The following is an 18,402-nucleotide window of genomic DNA, read 5'->3' on the forward strand; positions in this document are numbered from 1 at the left end:
TCCTACGCTCCAGGAAATAAAGTCCTAACCTATTCAACCTTTCTCTATAAGTCAGGTCTTCAAGTGCTGGCAACATCTTTGTAAATTTTCTCTGTACTCTTTCAATCTTATTGATGTTCTTCTTGTAGGCAGGTGAACAGAACTCAACACAATACTCCAAATTTGGCCTCGCCAATATCGTATACAACTTCAACGTAACATTCCAACTCCTGTACTCAATACTCTGATTTATGAAAGCCAATGTGCCAAAAACTCTCTTTACAACCCTATTTAGCTGTGACACCATTTTCAAGAAATTATAATCTATTCTACCGCGCTCCTCTGTACCCTACTATTCACTACCCAAGTCCTACCCTGGTTTGTCCTTCCAAAGGGCAACACCTCAAAGTTGGCTGCATTAAATTCCATCTCCCATCAGCCCTAACCTCCTGCCTTGTCCCTGTATCCCTTCATGACCTGATCAATCAAGAACCTATCAACCTCTGCCTTAAATGTACATAAAGACGTGGCTTCCACAGCTGCCTGTGGCAAAGAATTCCACAGATTCACCACCTTCTGGCTAAAGAAATTCCTCCTCATTTCTGATCTTCAACTCTCCCACCATAGTAAACATCCTCTCCATTTCCACTCTATCAAGGCCTTTCACCATTCGATAGGTTTCAATGAGGGCACTCCTCAATCTTCTGAATTCTGGTGAATACAGGCCCAGAGCCATCAACCGTTCTTCATATGATAAGGCATTCAATCCTGGAATCATTTTCATGTACCTCCTTTGAACCTTCTCCAATTTCAGATCATTCTTTCTAAAATAAGAGGCCCAAACCTGCTCACAGTACCCCAGATGAGGCCTCACCAGTGCTTTATAAACTTCAACATTACATTCTTGCTTTTACGTTCTAGTCCTTTTTGAAATGAATGCTAACATTGCATTTGCCTTCCTCACCACAGACTCAACTTGCAAATTAACTTTTAGGGAATCCTGTTGAAGGACTCCCAAGTCCCGTTGCATCTCAGTTTTTTGTATTTTCTCTCCATTTAAAAAAATAGTCAATCCTTTTATTTCTTCTACCTAAGTGCATACACTTCCTGACATGTATTCCATCTGCCATTTCTTTGTCCATTCTCCTAACCCGACTAAGTCCTTCTGTAGCCTCTCTACTTCCTCAAAACTACTTACCCCTCCAGCTATCTTCATATCATCTGCAAACTTTGCAACAAAGCCCTCAATTCCAACATCTAAATCATTAACATATAACGTAAAAAGAATGTAGAACATGAAAAGAAAGTGATGTAGAACACCACTGATCATGGGCAGCTAGTCAGAAAAGGCTCCCTTTATTCCCACTCTGCCTCTTGCCAGTCAACCACTGCTTTATCCATGCTAAAATCTTTACTGTAACACCATAGGCTCCTAGCTTGTTACGCAGTTTCATTTGTGGCACCTTGTCAAAGACCTTCTGAAAATCTAAGTACACAACGTCAACGAATTCTCCTTTGTCTATCCTGCTTGTTAGTTCTTCAAAGAATTCCAACAGGTTTGTCTGGCAAGATTTTCCCTTGACGAAATCATGCTGACTAAAGCCTATTTTATCATGTACCTCCAAGTATCCTGAGACCTCATCCTTAATAGTCAACTCCAACATCTTCCCATCCACTGAGTTGAGATTAACTGGCCTATAGTTTCCTTTTTATACCTGTTATGAAACCAGTAACTGGTTTCACTTACCAGCAAAGATAGATATGTCAGTTGAAGTCCAATGGTACTATTTTCAAAAGTTTTATTAATAAAGGGGCACAAAAATTAAGGTTAATACAAACATTCAGATAACATGCGTCAATACTCAATCTAAAACGCAGGTACATTAATAATCACTCAGAAATAAGCTCTTTCGTTGTCTAGGGTATAATACTGAGTCCAATTGGAAATATAAAGAGTCACTCTGAAGTCTGCAGGCTTTTCCCTTTTGGTTTCACGTGTTGGAGAGAGAGAGAGATAAAACGGAAAAACTTGCCCAAAACATCCATGGAATCAGGGGAGCGATATTCCCCGTTGTTAGTTAAAAGCGATCTTCCGTTGGTTCCAGCCACAAACCCCGCATTCGGAATTTAACGCACGTGGCTTACTTCAAAATGGCTTCCCGTTCCCACGGGAAGCGGTATGGTGTCTCCTTGGTGCGTCTGAGGGTCGTCCTCTTTCAGACCCTTCTTTATACTGCCTCACGGGATCTCAGGTGTCAATCAGGTTGCAGGTGATGCAATCTCTCTCAACCAGCCCACTTTGCCCGAGGGCTTTACAATGTCCCTGCGAGTTGGCACGTCTGCAGTTCCCAGGTGTCTCCTGAGAACAATGCCACAGTCACCAGCTTTTGTCCCAGTGGAATGCGGTATCCAGCACGTCGCTGTCTTTCCATTTCCTGTGTCCATTCAGCCTGTCTCTCTCTCTCTCTCTTGCTCTCTCTCTCTCGGGTCATTGACCCCCCTTTCACTAGGGCTCTTGCAATTCTCACAAAGGAGGGGGCTGGTATCATAACACCTCCCCTCTTAAAAAGGTTTTTACCAGCGGTTAAAACCCAGAGTGGTACAGTCTTACAGAAATTTTGAATCTAATACAATACAGAAGCTTTTCTTTTCACTACAGAGTAATACAGTTATACATTCAAGTCAGCATCTAAACAGTTAACAAGTACAGTGCCCCTTTAGTTAATATCTTAACATCTTAATATCTTAAAGTCTTGTAGCATCAGACTTCAATTCAATAACCACCTATTTATTTATTGTTTTCAGCAACAAAACTGCAGAGGTGTGATCTTAGCTTAGGTGCATCTACAAAAGTTTATGCGAATACTAATCGTTTCGGTCGGTTTACTTCGCCGGCAGGTCTCCAAAGGTCTGTCTTTATTATTCACAGGCTTTGGCGCAACCCGTAAAACCTGCTTTGCTGTTTAAAAAAAATGGCATCCCCATTAACCGTCACCTCTTTTCTGGCGAGCCCCCCCCGTTGGGACTTTGAGTAATTTGGCGTGGTGAACTCCCGCCCGCCTCGTTCATCGGGGCTATTTTTTCAACACCATGCCCCAAACTGTCAAGACCCTTCAGGCTATTTGTTTTTAATTCCAACTCCTCTTTCAGGTAGCATTTCGAATGCAACCTCTTCACACCCCACCCTGGCGTAACAATAGAGTGGGGGGCCCCGCTATTTCCCGACTCACTCTGTGAGCGATCTGCCAGGTTTAAAATTTCTTCCTTCGACTTGGGAACTACAGACTTTCCGTTTCCTTCAATAACAATCCTCATTCCCCCCTTAAATTCGGCATTAACCTTGGCCCCACTCTCGAATACAAACACCGTGGAACTCACACTTCCCACGGTTACCAAGGTTAACCCTTTTCCTACTGAACCAACCCTATCTGATCCACAAAGACGGCCGCCCCGTCCCCCTGAATCAAACACCTCAGACTTCCCCTGAGCTCTGTTACCAGGTTCAGCACCACGTGCGCCCCCATCTTGGACACACTCAAACGGGACATTGGCCCCTTCCAGGCTTTCAATACCCGTACCTTTTTCAAATTCTAACGTCCCCCGATCCTTCCAGTTACTCTCTAGGCAGCCCCCCGTTGGGGAAGGCGCAACCCTGCGAGCTGAAACAACCTCCTCGGCCATTTCAGCTGACTTCTCCACAGCAAGGATACCCTTCCTCTCTAAGACTGCCCTCATTTCACTCTCGGGACCATCGAGAACACCTTTAGAACTCTGAACTTCTTCAAACAATTCTGCCAAACCAGACAGATTAACCATGTCCAACTCTGGACATTTTAACAACTTTATCCGTTTCTCAACTTTAGTTCCTACCTCTAGGACCTTTCTCTTCACTAAGGGCAGGGCTATTTCCTCTCCCTTACCCCCTTTTACTTTACTGCTTTCTGTTTTACCACCCTCGGAACCCTCATGGTACATGGTCGGTAAAAACATCTTGGCCAGATTACTGCTGGCCCGATTTAAACTGCTCACTGCTTTTCTGGACAGGCTGCGTGTGACCGCGCATGCGCGATAGCTTTGGGACTCTAGGGGCGGGGCCACCGTACTCGCCGGTCGGCGGGTCGGCATCATGGCTGCCCAAATCCTCCCTCCTGCTAACACACTTTGTAACAACGCGACCCACTGCTCTTGTGGCCACTTCTGGTTCACTGCCACCTTTTCAAAAAGCAAGAAATAACTATCAACATCCGTCTCCTCGAACGGAGGTACTACTCTCAGCTCCCGACTAACATTAAACCGCTCTCTCCTTAGCTCCTCCCTCTCTCTTTCTCTCCCCGCTGCCGCTCTCTCGGCTGCTGCTAACTCTCTGATCCGAATTTCATGCTGTCTTTGCCTCTCAGCTTGATCCTGCTCGTTCTCCAGTTCTAACCCCTTCGCCAAATTTAACAAGTCTGCTTTGGCGCTCACCTCTAGCGCCGCCACAGTCGCGTTTTTCATAAATTCACACACGTCCATCTTTGCTGGTTTTTCTGTCTGGCTACCTGCGTACCAGATCCAAATTATTTTTTTTTGACTTACAATCCCAATTGACTGACCTCCCCCTTTTTGGTGTCAAATCCCGAGACGAGAACCCCACTTGTTATGGTGCCAGTAACTGGTTTCACTTACCAGCAAAGATAGATATGTCAGTTGAAGTCCAATGGTACTATTTTCAAAAGTTTTATTAATAAAGGGGCACAAAAATTAAGGTTAATACAAACATTCAGATAACATGCGTCAATACTCAATCTAAAACGCAGGTACATTAATAATCACTCAGAAATAAGCTCTTTCGTTGTCTAGGGTATAATACTGAGTCCAATTGGAAATATAAAGAGTCACTCTGAAGTCTGCAGGCTTTTCCCTTTTGGTTTCACGTGTTGGAGAGAGAGAGAGATAAAACGGAAAAACTTGCCCAAAACATCCATGGAATCAGGGGAGCGATATTCCCCGTTGTTAGTTAAAAGCGATCTTCCGTTGGTTCCAGCCACAAACCCCGCATTCGGAATTTAACGCACGTGGCTTACTTCAAAATGGCTTCCCGTTCCCACGGGAAGCGGTATGGTGTCTCCTTGGTGCGTCTGAGGGTCGTCCTCTTTCAGACCCTTCTTTATACTGCCTCACGGGATCTCAGGTGTCAATCAGGTTGCAGGTGATGCAATCTCTCTCAACCAGCCCACTTTGCCCGAGGGCTTTACAATGTCCCTGCGAGTTGGCACGTCTGCAGTTCCCAGGTGTCTCCTGAGAACAATGCCACAGTCACCAGCTTTTGTCCCAGTGGAATGCGGTATCCAGCACGTCGCTGTCTTTCCATTTCCTGTGTCCATTCAGCCTGTCTCTCTCTCTCTCTCTTGCTCTCTCTCTCGGGTCATTGACCCCCCTTTCACTAGGGCTCTTGCAATTCTCACAAAGGAGGGGGCTGGTATCATAACATACCTCTCTTCCTTCTTGAAGAGTGGAGTGACATATGCAATTTTCCAGTCTTCCGGGACCATTCCAGAATGTAGTGATTCTTGAAAGATTATTAATAATGCCTCCACGATCTCTTCAGCCACCTCTTTCAGAACTACGGGGTGTATGCCATCTGGTCCAGGTGACTTAACTACTATCAGACCTTTCAGTTTCCCAAGAACCTTGTCTCTAGTTATTGGAGCTTCACACAGTTCATGCCCCCTGACACCTGGAACTTCCACCATACTGCTAGTGTCTTCCACAGTGAAGACTGATGCAAAATACTTTTCAGTTTGTCCACTATTTTGTTGTCCCCCATTACTTACCTCTCCAGCATTGTTTTCCAGCGGTCCAATATCCACTCTCACCTCTCCTTTACAGTTAATGTATCCGAAGAAACTTTTGGTATCCTCTTTAATATTATTTGCTAGCTTACTTTCATATTTTATCTTTAACTTCTTCATTATATTTTTAGTTGCCTTCTGGTGGTTTTTAAAAGCTTCCCAATCCTCTAACTTCTCATTAATCTTTGCTCTAATATATGCACTCTTTTTGACTTTTATCTTGGCTTTCATTTCTCTTGTTACCCCATGGTTGTGTCATCTTTCCTTTAGAATACTTCTTCCTCTTTTGGTTGTATGTATCCCGTGCCTTCCAAATTGCATCCAGAAATTCCAGCCATTGCTGCTCTGTTGTCATCCCTGCCAGTGTTTTTTTCCAATCAATTCTGGCCAATTCTTCTCTCATGCCTCTGTAATTCCCTTTATCCACTGTAATACTGATACATCTGGCTTTATCTTCTCGTTCTCAAATGCCGGGGTGAATTCGATCATATTATGATCATATTCCTCTAAGGGTTCTTTTATCTTAAGAGCTCTAATCAATTCTGGTTCATTGTACAACACCCAATCCAGAATTGCTGATCTTCCAGTGGACTCAACCATGAGCTGCTCTAAAAAGCCATCTCATAGGCACTCTAGAAATCACCCTTTCTGTAATCCAGCACCAATCTGATTTTCTCAATCTACCTGCATATTGAAATCACCCATGACTATTGTAACATTATCATTTTGGCATGCATTTTCTAGTGTGTGTGTGTGTGTGTGTGTGTGTGTGTGTGTGTGTGTGTGTGTGTGTGTGTGTGTGTGTGTGTGTGTGTGTGTGTGTGTGTGTGTGTGTGTGTGTGTGTGTGTGTGTGTGTGTGTGTGTGTGTGTGTGTGTTCGCCGTACGGCGTGACTTGGGCATCTGAAATCTGGCGAAGCCCATCCCTCTCCAGGTCAGGTTGCTAACTTGACACTAGGCACGGATGGAGAGTGTGCAAGGGAGCCGGCCAGATTCGAGCTCAGGACCGATTGCCCCGAACTCCAGCGCTGATGCCACTATGCCACCAGCTGTTATACTGTTTGGGTGTCTGTATACAATTCCTATCAGGGTGTTTTTACTCTTGCAGTTCCTTAGATCTATCCACAATGATTCAACACTTGCCAGGCCTATGTCATGTCTTTCTAATTTCTGATCTGATCTGATTTCATTTTTTACCAACAGAGCAACGCCTCTCCCTCTGAATTCCTGCCTCTTTTGATACAATGTGTATCCTTGGACATTAAGCTCCCCTCAATAGTTTTTCAGCCATGACTCTGTGATTCCTACAACATCATACCTGCCAATCTGCAACTGTGTTGCAAGTTCATTTACCTTATTCCGTATACTACTCGCATTCAGATACAACACCTTCAGTCCTGTATTCATCCATTTCGGTATTGTCGCACCATGCTCAACCTTTTGATTCCTAACTTTGTCTGAGGTCTTACCAACATCAGCCTCACAGCTCTCCACTAACTGTTTTGGTACTCTGTTTCCCATCCCTTGGCAACTCTAGTTTAAATCCCACCATACAGCATTAACAAACTTCCCCGCTAGGATATCAGTCCCCCTCCAGTTCAGGCGCAAACCATCCCTTCTGTGCAGGTCCCACCTTCTTGGAAGAGAGCAATAATTCAAAAATTTTATGTCCTCTCTCCTACACCAACTCCTTAGCCATATATTAAACTGTATACTTGTCCTAGTTGTGGCCTCTCTAGTACGTGGCATGGGGTTCAATCCTGAGTTCACAACCCTGGAGGTCCTGCCCTTTAACCTAGCACCTAACTGCCTAAACTCCTTATGGAGAACCTCATCACTCGTCCTACCCATGTCTTTAGTACCTACATGGACCATGACTTCTGGCTGTTCACCCTCCCATTTAAGAATGCTGATGATGCGATATGAGATATCCTGGACCCTGGCCCCAGGAGGCAACATGCTATGCGGGAATCTTGATCTTGCCCACAGAGCCTCCTGTCCATTCTCCTAGCTAACAAATGCCTTATTACCACAACATGCCCTTTCTTCCCCCTTCCCATCTGAGTCACAGAGGCAGACTCAGTGCCAGAGACCCAACCACTGTAACTTTCCTCTGTTAGGTCAACCTACCCCCCCAACAGTATCCAAAATGATATACCTTTTGTTGAGGGGGATATCCATAGGGGTACTCTGCACTGGCTCCTTAAGTCCTTTCCCCTTCCTGACTGTCACCCAGGTTCCTGTGTCCTGCACCTTGGGTGCAACTATCTCTCTATCACCCCTAGCTATCACCCCCCTCAACCTCTGGAATGATCTGGAGTTCATCCAGTTTCTAGCAGTTTGTTAGAAGCTGCAGCTGGATGCATTTCTCACAGTTGTAGTGGTCAGGGATACTGGAGGTCTCCCTGCCTTCCCACATACTGCATCTAGTACCATTCCCTGGCTTCTCCTGCAAAGCCAATGTTGAATCCAATTTACTACCTTATCCTGTATGACAATTAACTGTACCTTCTTGACTGATCTCCCATGCGGGAACTTGTCAAAGGCCTTGCTAAAGTCCATGTAGACAACATCCACTGTCTTTTCTTCATCAATATTTCTGGTAGCCTCCTTTCAACTCTCTGATTGGTTATTTGGGGACATCCATCCTAATTTGCCTCAAGACAGCAAACACTTCCTCTTCTATAATCCAAATATAGTCCATGCCCTCACTACTGTATTGCCTCAGTTGTACAAACTCTCTGTCCATCTCCTGAATGAACACAGTTGCAAAAAATCCATTTAATATTTCCTCTGTCTCTTTCCAGTTCACACTGATCTTAAAGTGGACCAATTTTGTTCCTTGCTATCTTTTTGATTTTAATATATCTGAGGAAGCCCTTGAGGTTCTCCTTCATCTTGTTTGCCAGAACATTCTCATGCCTACTTTTAACCACCCTGATTTCCCTCTTAAGTTTTCTCTTGCATTTCTTATCTCTTCAGGCATCTCACTTGTTTCTTGCTGCCTCTACCTACTATGCACTTTCTTCTTCGTAACCACACCTCAACACCCTTCAATTACTAAGGTTCCCTAAACCTGTTAGCCTTGTCTTTTATTCTAATAGGAACATAGATATTCTGTACTCTCAATATCTTCCTTTTGAAGGCCTCCCACTTATCAAGCATCCATTCGCCAGAAAACAAACTATCCCAATCCACACCTGCAAGGTCCTGTCCCATGCCACCTCCAATTTAGAATCTCAACCCAAGGACCAGTCCTATCCTTACATAATTATCTTAAAACTAATGGAATTATTATCACTAGGTGAAAGTAGAGTCCCCCTAGACACACTTTTGTCATTTGCCCTGACTCGTTTCCTAATAAGAGATCCAGTCACAACTGTTTATCAGAGCTCTGTTTAGTGCCTTTAGCATTTTTTTGGCTTCTTTCTTCTGAAATTTAATTTTCTCATTTCAAAAATTCTAGATATTTAAAATACCTACAGTATTTTCTATTTCAGTCCAATAGCACAAAATATCCACATGACTTTCATTGAAAACTTATCACCAAAATTTGAACATTACTGTGTTCCTTCTTACTGTCTGTCCAAAAGTGTTGGATTTTATATTCCTTCCCAATACAATTGCCAGTGGAAATGTGCACCTGTGATATTGACCCTGATGAAATATCTTTGGTTGGCACAATTAAATATTTGGCAAGCTGCCTGAATTATTCCTTCTTGTATCTGGGAACTTGCCAATGGGTGGACTGCTGCTGGGATATTCAGACATCTACAAGATCATGAGAAAGGCAGGACAGAAAAGAAGGGAAAAATGACAGGCTGTGATGAATTGTTCAATATTCATTTATTACCATTCCTATTCTGATTGTTTAAGTTTTTGCTTCTATTGTCACTGCCTTAGAACCCCATTCTATTCCAATTCTTAGTCCTCTAGGTTGTTGAAGTGCTGACAATGGAAACTAATCATGTTAGAGCATAAGGTGAAAAACTGATCAAATGGAGGACACTCAGCACTTGGTGTACAGTTTAGCAAGATGATAATTGGTCTTTTCTGCCTTAATTCCATACTCCCAGTTCACTTACTATCCAGAAATCAATTGATCTTTGATTGGAATGCAATTAACGATTGAACATAGCCCTCTGGGGTGGTAAATTTCAGAGACTCAACACCCACTGAATAATGAAATATCTCCCAATTACAATTCTATATTGACTTATTCCTGTGATCCCTAGTTCTTGATCCTATGTCAAGGAAATATCTGCCCTTCAAACTCTCAGAATGTGTTGTATATTTCACTGAAGTCACCTCACTTTGTACAAAGTTTTCAAGAATGAAAACCTAGGCTACTGAAACTGTCTACATAAATAAATTTCTGTAACTTCCAAGTCGGGGTTGAGCTTTTGAACCGCCTGTATGACCTGACATTTTTGCAGTGGGAACTGAAGTCTCGAAGGTGCAGGACAGCTACGGCGTGGTGTGTACGGGCTGAATTAGGTGATGGGGTCTGGGCCGTAGGGAGGGGAATGAGCCAATGTTTGGCCATTCCTGGAGCGAACTTGAAGGCAATTCAATCTGTGAAACCGAGGCGAGGTGAGCAGAGATATTGCAGAGTCGAGGTGGCAAGGCTCAGACCCAGGCGTGAGAGTGAGGAAAGTTCCAAAGTTTGATTTAAGCACTATGCCGAATTGAGGTAGTAGGGCGCTGACCAAGAGCGTTTTGAAGTGGCGGGGCCCAGGTCCGAGAGTAGGGTCTGTATGATTTAAGGACCAGGCCAGATTAAAAAGGATGGGGGTGTCAGGGCCGGTTCAAATTGCTGCTCTGAGGCTTACTTGTCTCCACTCTAAACTTCAACCTGTTACTCTACGAGATTTACTCATCTCTGCATTGAGCTGTGGCCTGCATCTATCACAGTGTGAACTCACTTATGTGAACTTCAGTTCTGAATGCTATTTATTTGCTTACTTTTATTGTTTGCACGTTTATTTTCTTTCTTTTTACTCTCTCTGCATGTTGGGTACTTAGTCTTTTGTTTTAATGTGTTTCTTTGTTTGGTGGCTATGTGTAAGAAGATGTATCTCAAGGTTGTATAAAGTATACATACTTTGATAGTAAATATACTTTGACTTTGACTTGCTATCTCAAGAATCAGTCTGCTACATTCCCTTTATGGCAAGTATGTCCTTTATTTAGAAAAGCAGACCAAAATCATTTTCAATTCCCCAGGTGAGGTCTCCTCATTGTCCTGAAAAATTGTAGGAAAACACCTTTACTCTTGCACTCCTGTAGTAAAGGCCAACAGACCACTTAACTTCCTAACTGCTTGCTGCACCTGCAGCTTTCAGTGATCTGTGTACAAGGATAAACATCTCTTTTTGAATATTAACACATTTCAGTCTGCAACTATTTTAAAAAGATTTGGCATTTTTCTGTTTTACTGAAGTGGTTAACCTCATACATTTTCACGTTGTGCTCCATCTGCAATATCTAGCTCACTTTAGATTGCTTAAAGCCTTTTTCTATTCTTGTACTCACATTCCCTTTAGTTTCATGTTGTCAGCAGATTTGAAAATACTTCCCTTAGTCCAAATCATTGATATACTTATATACTTAAGCTCATTATCCCTACTGGGGTATAGGCCACTGACAGCAACACACCAGACTCCTCTGTCCTGGGCCAGTCTTTCAACTTGTCCTCTGGTGTAACTCATCGAAGATCCTTCCTCTCCCAGGTATGAGGTCTTTGGAACTTCTGCTGGCATTTCTTTAGCACTGGGTTTTACAGGATGGGGTTGTTAGCCCCATGCCCAACCCTCCTCCTTTTGCCCCTGGGCTTGGGACAGCCCATGGTGGATCTGCATTCTTGCAGGGATGTCGTGCTTTCCTCCAGCGCCTACTCCTGTGAATCCTGTTTGCAAAAGATGGATTCCATGCTAGCAAATTGTGTAATATCAATAATAGATCTGCACCCATATCTCCTCATCAAGACAGCTTAGCCCCCACCTCCACCCCACCACTAATTTTGGCCCCAGTGATAAACCAATAGTTTGCAGTTGTGTCCAATGTCCGTCACACGATCAAAGAACCTAGACTGGCTGGCTGTTTTCTCATTGATGCAATGTATGTTTTTAACACAAATTTAAAATCACATCAACCTGACATCTTATTTCTATGATTTTGCATATCCTTAATCGCCAATATTTTAGTAAGCAAGTTAAAAAAATGCATTGAAATATGGCTAGTATTGTGGTGAATGCAAGAATCCAGCATGTTGGTCAGGGCCAGGAAAATGGGTAGCTTCACAGCAGGTATCAGGGTGCCTAATTTGAGATGGGTGTGTGGTTGGGATCAACAACACTGGGAGCAAGGAATATGTGTAGATTTACTGCTGGAATTTTGGAGTGTTGGTAGCTGTGCTGCTTGCTGTTATGGATGGTGAGAAAGGTCAGAAGCTAATCAATCTCCTCCCTGCAAGTAAATTTAAAAACTGTTTGTTTTGACAAGCTGGAACTGAACACAGAAGCTGCCATGTCCTTGCAAGGTGTTGCCTGTGAATGGCATGGCAACAGTCTTAGACTTACTGGCATATTTTGTTAACTATGGAAACTCTGTGTACCTGTCTCTTGTGGGTATGGTATATTAGTGAATAATTAACCAGCAATGTACTTTTAAGTATTTGAAAGAAGTGGACAAAAATAAGCTTCGTTGTTTGCTCAGAACTGTGTATCTGTTCTGATCAATTCTTTTCTCATATTTCTAGTCTCCAGAACTGGTACAAAATGAGGAGGATGACGGCACTGAATTCCCAGGATCCAGTTATATTGCTGTTGCTGATTTATCAAAGGTAAATACAAGTTTGTGTTTATTTATTTACATCTTAATCTAACTTACTCTGATGAAGGATATTATTTCACAAAGTACTGATGAGACAAAAAAATTTGTATTCCTGCACTGTGGCAATATGAAATTCCATGCTGTTTGAGAAAAAAACAGGGCAATGGTTAAACTATTGCCAACTGTACTGAAAGCAATCACTGAAAATTATGCAGAATGCATTCTAACCTCCTCCCTGTGAGACTGCAGTATCAGGAAATCTTCCCAGTAATGTATTTCTTTCCAACAAACAATAAGTTCTTGCATTCTGGGGAAGAACATTGTGCTATGTGCACCACACAGATGGCTGAATAAGAGACCTAGTATATGTTTAGAACATAATCTTTGGTTGAAATATAGATATGTGATTTTACTGACTGAAAATGCTTATCACCTCAAGAATATATTACTTTAATGGAGGAATTTAAACATAGGTGGTATTACATAACACATGGGGATTACCACTATGTGATAGAAAATTTGTTCATGCACATGAGCTAAGGCGGTGCCTCCACCTGAGTTAATAAGCTGAACGGAACCAACTCCCCATGAGCTGCCAGTGGCTGAAAAGAAATTCAAGCAGCTGCGCACAACTTTCATCCGTGGTGTCAGTGGTAACCATAGCAATAGTCATCCGATAAGTACTGCTGAGTTTTCTACTGCAATGCTATCACACACAAAGCACATTTGTACAACATGGTTGCTGTTAGAGCACACACTGCCTACCTGTTACGTTTTGGTCACAATGTTAGATTGCGGAGCTTTGTTTCAGCTAAAATATCACCTAAAATTAAGAACCAATGCTGTTATTTATATGTTAAAAACCTCCAGTTAGAAATATTTAATATATTTGTTACCTTTAGAGAGAAACACTTACCATCGCTCTTGATGGTAATGGCTGATCATACACAGACTTTATGTGTTGAATTAATAGAATTTTCAACCTCTTCCTGTTGTAGGCAATCTCTCTTTCTCTCCCCCTTCCCCCTCCTCTCCCCATCTCTTCCTCTCTCCCTTTCTCTGTCTGACTCTTGCCTCTTCCTTTCTTTTTCCCCTTCTTTCCACCTCTCCCCACAGCTGTCTTGCCCCAAATAAATTTAATGATGCCTTCAATAGTCTTGTCTTATTATTTATAGTATTGCTATAGGCAGGCCTTGATAGGAGCAGATAGGTGCAGTCAGCTCCTCAGGCTTCTGAATTCTAGCCCTAAATTGATGACAGGAGTATTACTCTGCTATAAATTACCACTGAGAGAAATATCCGAATGTTGATAATGGAATTACTATAAAATTATTTTCTGACTCCTAACTAATATTCGTCACACAACAGAATGGTTGGCATTAACAGTAAGTCATATTACATGTCATCTGTTTCTAGATGTTCTTCATTTTATGACTTTACATTAAATTCATTTAAAGAGCAGCACTGCTCTATAAGTGAACTAAAATCTTTTAATTCCAAGTGGGTGTGTGTGATCTTCTTTTCCATATTTGGTATTTGCAAATTTATGAGATTTTAATGAAAAGCAGAAGGAAAATGATGGCCAAAATGTAAACACTATTGGAATTGTATGGTAATGCTTTGTAACTAGAATGTACCATCTTATTTCTTCTGCTGCAAATGGCCTCCAGACAAGCTTTTAATTTTTTTCTTCCTGATTATCATTATTTCTCAGTCATTGCTTGGAGGAAATATTTTAATGAAATGCAGCAGTCAGATAGTTATTTTTAACAATTGTTAATGTGTGGGGAAGCAAGGCTCTTCAATCTGTCATATGGTGCAGAACTCTTAAACCAATCAAATAGTACGTTGCATCTTTACTAATAATACAGTGCAGAGCTCTTACACCAATCAACTTTTATAGTGCTGTTAGGTGGTCACATAAAGTGAAATTCAGACCAATCAAACACTATGTAGCATTTAGTTTCATTACACAGTGCTGAATGACCGATTGTGCAGTGCGGATACTACAGCTCAGAGGTTCCCATATCCCTGAAATATAGGAAAATGTAGAAGCCGCATAATGCTGCAGTAAAATATTTACTCAGTTACTATGGATACAGACAGTCTGAAAATGCAGGGAACTAAGTGAATCAAACCACAACACTGTGCCATATCTACAAAATCAAAAATGCTTCCATTTACAGTCTTCCTCCTCCACAGACAAAACAAAACTATTTTGTTGCTCTGTGTCAGCCAGGATTACGTTCTTCCTCTTACACTTTCTCAGTAGATTCTGTTGTATAAAACTGGAGGGAAGTAGCAGTTAATACTGTTGTTTGGTGATAATACTGGATCAAAATACAAAATTGCTTTTTTTAAAATTTACTTCACTTTCTGAAGTGTGGAGTTTTGCACAAACTTGCCAGGGCATGTTTCCACCGGTGGTCGGGAGCCTCATAAATAACTTTCCTTGATAGCCATTGTTTGTGGATGGTCCAGTCGAGCTAATTGAACATGCAGATAGCTTATCCTGTTCTCAATCATGTTTCCACCAGAAATTGCGATATAGCTCAGAAAAAAGAATGTCCCCCAGCTTTCTTACCAACACAAGATTGTCTTAATATCCTACTGTCTCATCATAGACCTTTAGACCAGTTAACAAATCAAATCCCGCATATGATTTGTTTTACTCTGTACAGAAGTACATCTGAGAGTTAAATTAATAGTAGAATTGTTCTTTCCAGAATATTTAAAGCTGTAAAAATTTATATTTTTCAATTTTGTTTTTCAACTGTGTGCATTCAAATATATCCAACTTTAAGTTGGTAACTTACTTCATCATCTAACAGTTAAAGACATTGACTGTGTGTATGAGTCTGCACAGTCCAGATGTCTGCTATCTCCTCCCTAATCAGTGATTAATTTGTGGAGCTCATCGAGGAAGTGAGTTTTCAGTGCCTCAGATGTAAGAGTGAAAAATAAACAACTGCTTCTGATCACCGTTCAGTAATTTATTCTGGAAAGTGCACATGAAATTTGGTTGAGTTCCCTCGTTGATAAGGTTTGCAACACTGTCTTGGCTGCTGATAGAAAAACGGAAAAATGTTAGCTGTTCAGGCTGTGGGTAACTATGGGCATGTACCACAGCACTTGATGAAATACTTTCAGATTTTAGCAGAAATGTATAAATGTGTGAAATGGAGTGGATTTAAAAGTCACTTTAATCTTATTTAGTATAGTCATTCAAGCTCTGAGAGTGTCATGTGGACGCAATCTCTGTGGGAGAAGGTTTGGGCAATATTGTGACTTAAGGTTTAGTTTAGTAATGGAACCAAAACCCGAGTTCTCTGGATGACAAAGAAGATAGTGAATATGCTGGCAGCTCTTAGTTTGCAAAAGGGTTCTGTTCCTGAAAATTATTTGTAACTCAAACTGTTCATAATTTGGAAATGAGCAAAAAACTGTGTGTGAAAGAGGATCACAGAAACAGTTGTGACAGGAGGATGACAAGCAGGGGGAAAAGCAGCTGCCAGCCAGTACTGACTTGGTGAATAGGTGAGTCTGCTGAATGCTCCCAACCCTGTGCAGTTTAACCCAGCCTTTATGGGTGTGGCTCATGGCAGTGTGAAGCAGGGGAGGAAGGAGCAGATCCATCTTCATTTATCTAGCAAGACTCCCAAATTACATGGGCTGTTCCTAAATTGGGAAGACAGATTAAACAAAAAAGGGTAGCATGGTGTTATAACAGCCTCTGCTGCAAGGTTGATTTTGAATGATTGGTACAGGAACATTAACTGTTTATCTTCTACATTAATCATGTTTTTATGAATGTTGCAGGTGTGTAGATAACTATGACTGCCATGGACATGATGGGCTTAAGGATGTGTTTCTGTGCTGTAAGATTCAGTGGGAACTTAGTGTTTAACAGTTTGCTAAATGTGACGTGAAATGTAATGCAGAAAATTGTGAAGTAGATCATTTTGACAGAAAGAACAAAAAAGACACTGAAGGTTAAGTGCACATTTCTACAGGATACACAGGGTTAGGGACTTAGCTGGACATGTACATAAATCTTGTATCATGACATTGAAAGAGCAGTAAAGCATTGGGAGTCTGTAATTCACAACCAGGTTAGAGAGTACAACACACAATAATATTGCATTGTAACTTCTACAAGTCCTACAAGATTCATTTGGATAGTTCCAGAAATGAAAAATTTTGGTTACCAGGATGGACTGGTGAAGCTGTGGTTGTTCCCTTTGGGGTTAAGAACTTTGAGAGGAGATTTTATAAGTGTTGTACAGGGCATGCTTTGACAGAGTAAATAGAGGAAAGCTGTTCCCACCACTCATGGTTTGTGGACCAGAGTGCACAGGTTTAGAGTGATGATGAAAAGACTCTAGGAAGGAAGGGAAGATTTAAGGAATAGACTCTTTTTGGGTTTCCAGCTCGGTACTAGTATCGATTTCAACCAATGATCCGATGACAAACTTTGTCATCGTATACAGTCAGTTATAATCAATACCTCTACCCAGATGGAAGCTCGAAGAGTTTATTTGTTATATATGCTTGGAAGCACTAGATCCTTTTTCAAAAGTTTTCTTTGTTCAGAACGTGATTGCAATTTACTACTTCTAAAAGTGGTGGAGACAAATTTGTTAAAGGCCTCTGAAAGAGGGTAATTATTTGTAGGTTACAAGGAAAAGTTGGGGGATCTGCTGGACAGTTTGCTGCATTACAATCTTGTGCAAGTGGAAAGAGTGAATACTTTGCAAATCTCTGTCATTATTTCACTGTTATTTGAATAAAACATTTGATGCTGCATTGATGCAAGGTTGTTGAAACTTAAGTTTTTTCAACTATTTTGATTGCTTGATTTATAAGTCTTATTGAAGTACCAATTAACATTCTCTACTTCTGGAAATAAATTTAAATTGCTTTAAATAAATTTGTTTTTTAATATATCTGAATGAACTGAGCAATGCAGAACATAGGCATTTAGAGTGGATGATTTGCTGTGCACTAGTTTAATCCAATCTATATACATCTTGGGGGATGCAGTCTGAATGCTTTAACTTTGTGACAATAAAACCTTTGCAAACTTGAAGCATAGGTTTGGGAGTATCTCAAAATATTCCAAAATATCTCAGGTATATGGCGTAGACTTGTTCACTGAACATTCTGAAGGGGTAGGGGGAATACTGGAGATCATAGTGAATGCTGGTGCCAATGGCATAGACAGAAAGATGGATGAGGTCCTGCAGGGTGAATATATAGAGTTAGGCAGAGATAAAAGGAAGAACATCTAGGGTCATAATCGTGGTGTTGCTTCCTGTACTACGTGCTAACAAGGCTAAAAATGGGAGGATAGTACAGTTGAATGGTGGCTGAATATTTCTTCCCTCAGGCCTATTCCAAAAATGCATTTGATGGAATGCAGCTGACACTGAAGGAAATAAGAAATGTTTAGAACAAAATATCTTTTTGTACACTCCGTAATATAATACAGATTGCAAGGGAGCTATAGCCCTGCTGAGTTTTTGTATAAAAGGTTTCACACCAGAATGAAGCCTGTGTATCTAGTGACTACCACAAACTTTGCCAAAAATATAGTTAGTGAGAATGTATAACAAACAGTGCAAGCAGTTTGAAATTGTTTCTCAGGAAACATGTTGATATACAACACCTTGGTTGGAGTGCTTAACCTAAAGGATTTATTTGGTGGGCCCTAGCAATCAAAGAATGTATTTTTTCCTATAACACGATACTTTAATAAA

General features: G+C 41.4%; 1 protein-coding gene across 2 annotated transcripts in view; it reads left to right on the plus strand.

Annotated features, from left to right (window-relative positions):
- kiaa0586 (KIAA0586 ortholog) overlaps positions 1-18,402 on the plus strand; it is a 514,968-nt gene that overhangs the window by 367,205 nt on the left and 129,361 nt on the right. For both annotated transcript variants that reach the window (XM_073039936.1, XM_073039935.1), the window contains exon 20: positions 12,570-12,653. In XM_073039936.1, coding sequence (XP_072896037.1) covers positions 12,570-12,653 — 84 coding nt within the window. The remainder of the gene's footprint in view (positions 1-12,569; positions 12,654-18,402) is intronic.

Source organism: Hemitrygon akajei, chromosome 3 (assembly GCF_048418815.1).
Source record: "Hemitrygon akajei chromosome 3, sHemAka1.3, whole genome shotgun sequence".
Taxonomy (NCBI): Eukaryota; Metazoa; Chordata; class Chondrichthyes; order Myliobatiformes; family Dasyatidae; genus Hemitrygon; species Hemitrygon akajei.